Source organism: Triticum aestivum, chromosome 1B (genome assembly GCF_018294505.1).
Source record: "Triticum aestivum cultivar Chinese Spring chromosome 1B, IWGSC CS RefSeq v2.1, whole genome shotgun sequence".
NCBI classification, from domain to species: domain Eukaryota; kingdom Viridiplantae; phylum Streptophyta; class Magnoliopsida; order Poales; family Poaceae; genus Triticum; species Triticum aestivum.
This window is the reverse complement of record NC_057795.1, coordinates 682,402,180-682,406,941: the sequence shown is the minus strand read 5'-3', so window position 1 is coordinate 682,406,941 and position 4,762 is coordinate 682,402,180. Positions and strand designations below refer to the sequence as shown.

Sequence of the window (4,762 nt, the reverse complement as noted above, 5' to 3'; positions counted from 1 at the left end):
GATCAATCGACTGAGGTGTAGCTAAACTGATAGTATTAATTAGGTCTAGATTTTGAATGAGAGGTGGTACGAATTATATTCAACTGAATTCCCATGAACTGGTCAATGGCGCTTTGAAACAGAGGGGGTATAAAACAGCTAACTTGACTTCTCTCAAAACTAATACACCTTACATTCTGAAACAGAGGGAGTATAAAACAGCTATCTTGACTTCCTTTTTCTAGGGTCCAAATAAAACGGAATCCATGATAAACTGCGAACTCTCACTACAGATCCATTTCCGCTGTCGTTTGGTTGTACATATAAATAAATCCATGCTCCCATTACATTTCACCCAGTAACAAAACTGAAACGCCGAAAAATCTATTCTATCACATAGCCAGAAACAGCTCCAGCCCATCATTCTGTGGGGGATTCGCTTCGCAGAGCTGGTGCATTTTGCCGCCCCTTGCCAAATTTGTTCGCGACTGCGGGTTCCGACAGCGTGTTCCAGACCTGCCAAACACGTACGCGAGGAGAGCGTCTGTCAGTGGAAGGGCCACACATGGAAGCTTTGACAGACCATGTATACGGAGGCTGTGGTGCTTACCTTCAGTTTGCCTTTCGATCCTCCGCACGCTAACAGGAAGGGGTTGTCGTTCGAAAACGACACCGAGAATATAGCTCCCTGGGAACAACAAAACAGATGGATGAGCAACATGGTATAGCTCCCTGGAACAGAATAGAGCTCCACACTGCAGCAACTCTTTCCTTTTACTGATGGACAAAGGATGGAATTCGGTGAGAGTACGTACAAGCTTAGGATTCAGCGACGAGACGCACGAAGGCTGGTTGTTCGATAGATCCCAGAGCTTCACCTGTGTTTACAGATAGATATGTAAGCAAATGGTTTGATCAATACCACGAGTGTTAATAGCTTCTTCAGCGCAAAGTTAATAAACGCACCATTTTGTCAGTTGAACCAGTCGCAAGGAACTGCAAAAAAAAAAGGCAGGATCAGTAATTCGGTTCATGTGGCGGCATCTCTCTGTATTTAGCACACTGGTATGAAAATGGGACATACGTTAGGGGTAGATGGGGCGAAGGATATGGAAGAAACGGCCTTTTCGTGTGCATGCAGAGTAAACACCGGCTGTCCAGGATTTGAATTTGATGAAGCTGTCCGAATATCAAATGCTTGAACCATCCCATTTTCAAGACTAACCTGCAAGACACAGCTGCCACATTATCATACCATCGAGTACATAACACATGCAACAAAAAGAAAATCACAGACACAAATTCATTCTGAGATTAGAACTTAGTATAGCCCTAAATAATTAACTACAGGGATCCAAAGATGATAACTATAGACTTGCTTCATGGAAGAGCAGAACTGTATTCATCTTGATTTCAATTATACTGTTTCTAATGGAAACTTCACTAAAGTTCAGCAGAAAGTTGTTGTCTGTCAGAAATTTCCAATCGTTCTATAAAACGACAGATAACTGAGTTGAACGGTAAAATACAATGAAATCACTTACCACAAAGGAGTGTTCATTGTGTGGATCACAAACTAAGCTCTCTACATCTGCTTCGACAGGCCATTTATGACAACATTGTTCAGTGTCTTTCATATCTGTCTGTAAAATGTTACCAATATAAGTTCAGTGGATATAAGCACAAAATATATAAAAATATGCAACAACCTTCTCAACAAGAATGTCAAATAAACACTGAACTGCATCTCAAAATATCTACGGTAATGCAACAGGCCGCTCCACAAGAATGACAAATCAAATTATCTTCACCTATGAAGGTGAACTCCCAGAACCAAAAGAAGAAGGTAGTAGTAAGCAATATGTTATATAACTAGTATGATCGCCTTTAATTAGTGGCTACTCATCCAAAACTGGTTAGTATCCACAGCTCAATTACACAAGCAGACGAGATTATAATTTGCTGACAGGCTGGAGATCAGAATGCTGACACACTCTGGTCAAGTGACAAACAACCAGAATACGTAATAAGCAGCAGCAAAAACTTCAGGAGAATAATTCACATGATAGCCAAGGACATCCATTACCATGGCGATTGTTCTATCAAAAGATCCACTGAGAAGAACTTCAGGTGACCTCCAGGCAACTGATTGAACCTACATGTTGGGCAGAAGGAAAATTAACTTGATATGCCATCATATAATATTTTGGACCGATACATACAGAATTCAAGAAGAATGAGTATCAATCATTACCTTGTCATCATGATGCTGCAGTGTGACTAAACATTTACCAGCACTTAAGTCCCAAACTTTCACAGTTTTGTCTGCACTTGCACTAGCTAGAGCGTTCCTGAAGTAAAGGAGTAATCAGCAGGGGTCCGGTAAGTGAAAAGAGAGTGGGAGATGCAATCACTTGAGCTGAAACAAAAACGCACCTCACCACCGTGTTCCACGCAAGACCAAGCACAGAACTTCTATGGCTACCCTTCTTATATGTTTTTCCCTGGAGATGACATGCAGCATGAATAATGTAGCTAAGGATTCAAGGAAGGAAGGAATGCTCACTCGCTCACAGGAATACATGAATCATAATATCATGAATACAAAGTACCAACATTTGTTCTACACACATTGTACCCTCATCCAATCAGCATCATTTTGCACCAACATCGTCAATTTGACAGCAAAAAAGCAACCCAATCTGCACCTTAACTTACTGAACCTACTAGGACCTGTGTAACGTACTTAGCAAGGAAGAATTGTAGATCAATTCAATCTCGTTTCATGTGCCTTTTGTTTAGGTGGAGTTAGCCTGGATCTCAACCATCCATTTCAGCACATTTAGTGGGATACAAAGCTAGTAAGCTACACGGGGAACATACTGGTAAATTGGTAATGTTAGGTCACACTCTCAGTCAATCTCAATCTAGCCTAAGTTTAGAAATTACGAGACCAGGTTGCAGATTTCCCCACATGATAACCTGCTGTGGTTGCCATGAAAATCAAAGGGGAAAAGAACATAAAATTGGGGGAATGTTGGGAATGTCAAGACTAGACTTTACAATGAGAGCAAGAAAAGGAGTCACGGGAAGCAAATAAGCAATCAAAAACTTCAAAATATCTCAACAATGAAATATTAGTACTAGCATACCTTTTTCCCCTTAACTTTTTTTTTCTTTTTTGAAACTCCTCCTAGCACATAATGTGGTTCGACCTCGTCGACCTGTTACATAACATGAAAGTCCACAAAACAGTACATTAATTTCTTTGAAGCAAAGCAATTCAAGGCCATAGGAAATAATAGTCATGTGTGTTTCTGAAATCTTACGACATCCAAGTTCCATATTTCAATTGTAGGATCCATGGTGCCAACAGCTATGAAATTTCCTGCAACAAAAGATGAGGAATAGAGTAAAGCCTTAGCATATAGCTTTCTTCTGCACAAACAGTTGGGCACTCTTTACTTGTCAAAACTCAAGTGAAACCACAATTTAACCTTTCTGTTCGCCATCCTGACGGTTAAAATCCATCCAAGCCGTGCAGAGCGGAAAATCTGAGAGAGGGACCTCATGGTGCACAAACATATTAGGATCCCCATCCTCCAATTCTTCCACTATGCTAACCTGTCATAGATAATAAGGCCGCTGGTCACACCATCATGCAGTCCAACCAAAAACAGAGGCTATATAAGCTAGTAACCCCCAGCAAAGAGAGGCACAGAATAATATATGGAGACTAATGTGAAGTAAGTATATTGTGTATGACTGCATCCATCAATCTGAGTACAAATTTACTCAATACAACCAGCATTAAGCCCGGAATTCCATTGCTCCACAAAGGTTTGGTCTTCACATTCTTTGAGAAGTACGAAAAAAGGAACCATGGCATCATTTTTACAAGATGCGACAAGAAAATGCTACTCGACACTTGCCTGGAGAGAATTGAATTCATCCTCGTTATGAGCGCAAACAATCACTATATCAGTAGGTTTGATAGTCATGTCCTCAATCTCCTCATCATCGTCCTCACCATCGTCCTAATAAAGCGGAAAAGTGGGCTCATTATCCTTGGACGTGATAGCAAATACCCCAAACAAACAGCATGGTTCTATCATGGCAAGAGAAAGCATACTCACATCCTCATCGTTCTTGATGATATAGGGGTCCTCCTCGTTGCTTTTGTAGTACAAGTCCCCCAGCCCGGTGCTGAAAAGCTCGAGCCCTGACCAAAGCACAAGTTACAGCTCAAGTATCAGTCAGTCACACAAGACCTGCAGCGGATGGGGCAGTCACGGGAGCACGAGCGCCTACCATCCTCCTCCTCGTCGTAGGCGTCCATGTTGAGCTCGGCGAGCCCGTCGGAAACGTCGCCGACGGCGCCCGAGCCCGAGCTGCTCTTGGTCCCGAGCGCCTTGGCGGCGGCCTTGGCCTGGGCGACCTCGTCGACCTCCTCGTCCTCGGCGCCGTCGACCTCCATCACGGCGTCGTCGTCCTCGTCCCCGTCCGCGTCGTCGGCGTCGCTCCCGGCCCTGCAAGCAAGCACCGCACTTTCATCTACTAGAACGCAGCGGCGCGGCGAGGAAGAGGGGAAGAGGGGCGCGGGGGGGCTTACTCTCTGCCGAGGGCGATTTTCTTCATGGCCTCCTCGATCTCCTCCTTGGTGGGCGGCTCCGCCTCGATGGGGACGCTCTTGGCGGCGCCCCTCGGCACCCAGGACATGGCGGAGATCATCGCGGGCGAGCCGGCAAGTAAACGCGGGGGGAGAGGGGTTCCTGCTCTGTCG

General features: G+C 44.1%; 1 protein-coding gene across 1 annotated transcript in view; it reads right to left on the bottom strand.

Annotated features, from left to right (window-relative positions):
• Positions 1–128: 128 nt before the first annotated feature.
• Positions 129–4,762, bottom strand: part of LOC123148910 (uncharacterized WD repeat-containing protein C17D11.16) — a 5,097-nt gene continuing 463 nt past the window's right edge. Inside the window, exons 2-17 of the mRNA XM_044568433.1 lie at positions 4,592–4,762; positions 4,291–4,508; positions 4,116–4,201; positions 3,912–4,016; positions 3,477–3,603; positions 3,309–3,367; positions 3,132–3,203; positions 2,416–2,483; positions 2,234–2,330; positions 2,066–2,134; positions 1,524–1,622; positions 1,064–1,204; positions 946–975; positions 795–857; positions 590–667; positions 129–495 (exon numbers count right to left, since the gene is read on the bottom strand). Coding sequence (XP_044424368.1) covers positions 400–495; positions 590–667; positions 795–857; positions 946–975; positions 1,064–1,204; positions 1,524–1,622; positions 2,066–2,134; positions 2,234–2,330; positions 2,416–2,483; positions 3,132–3,203; positions 3,309–3,367; positions 3,477–3,603; positions 3,912–4,016; positions 4,116–4,201; positions 4,291–4,508; positions 4,592–4,710 — 1,527 coding nt within the window. The 5' untranslated portion in view covers positions 4,711–4,762 and the 3' untranslated portion in view covers positions 129–399. The remainder of the gene's footprint in view (positions 496–589; positions 668–794; positions 858–945; positions 976–1,063; positions 1,205–1,523; positions 1,623–2,065; positions 2,135–2,233; positions 2,331–2,415; positions 2,484–3,131; positions 3,204–3,308; positions 3,368–3,476; positions 3,604–3,911; positions 4,017–4,115; positions 4,202–4,290; positions 4,509–4,591) is intronic.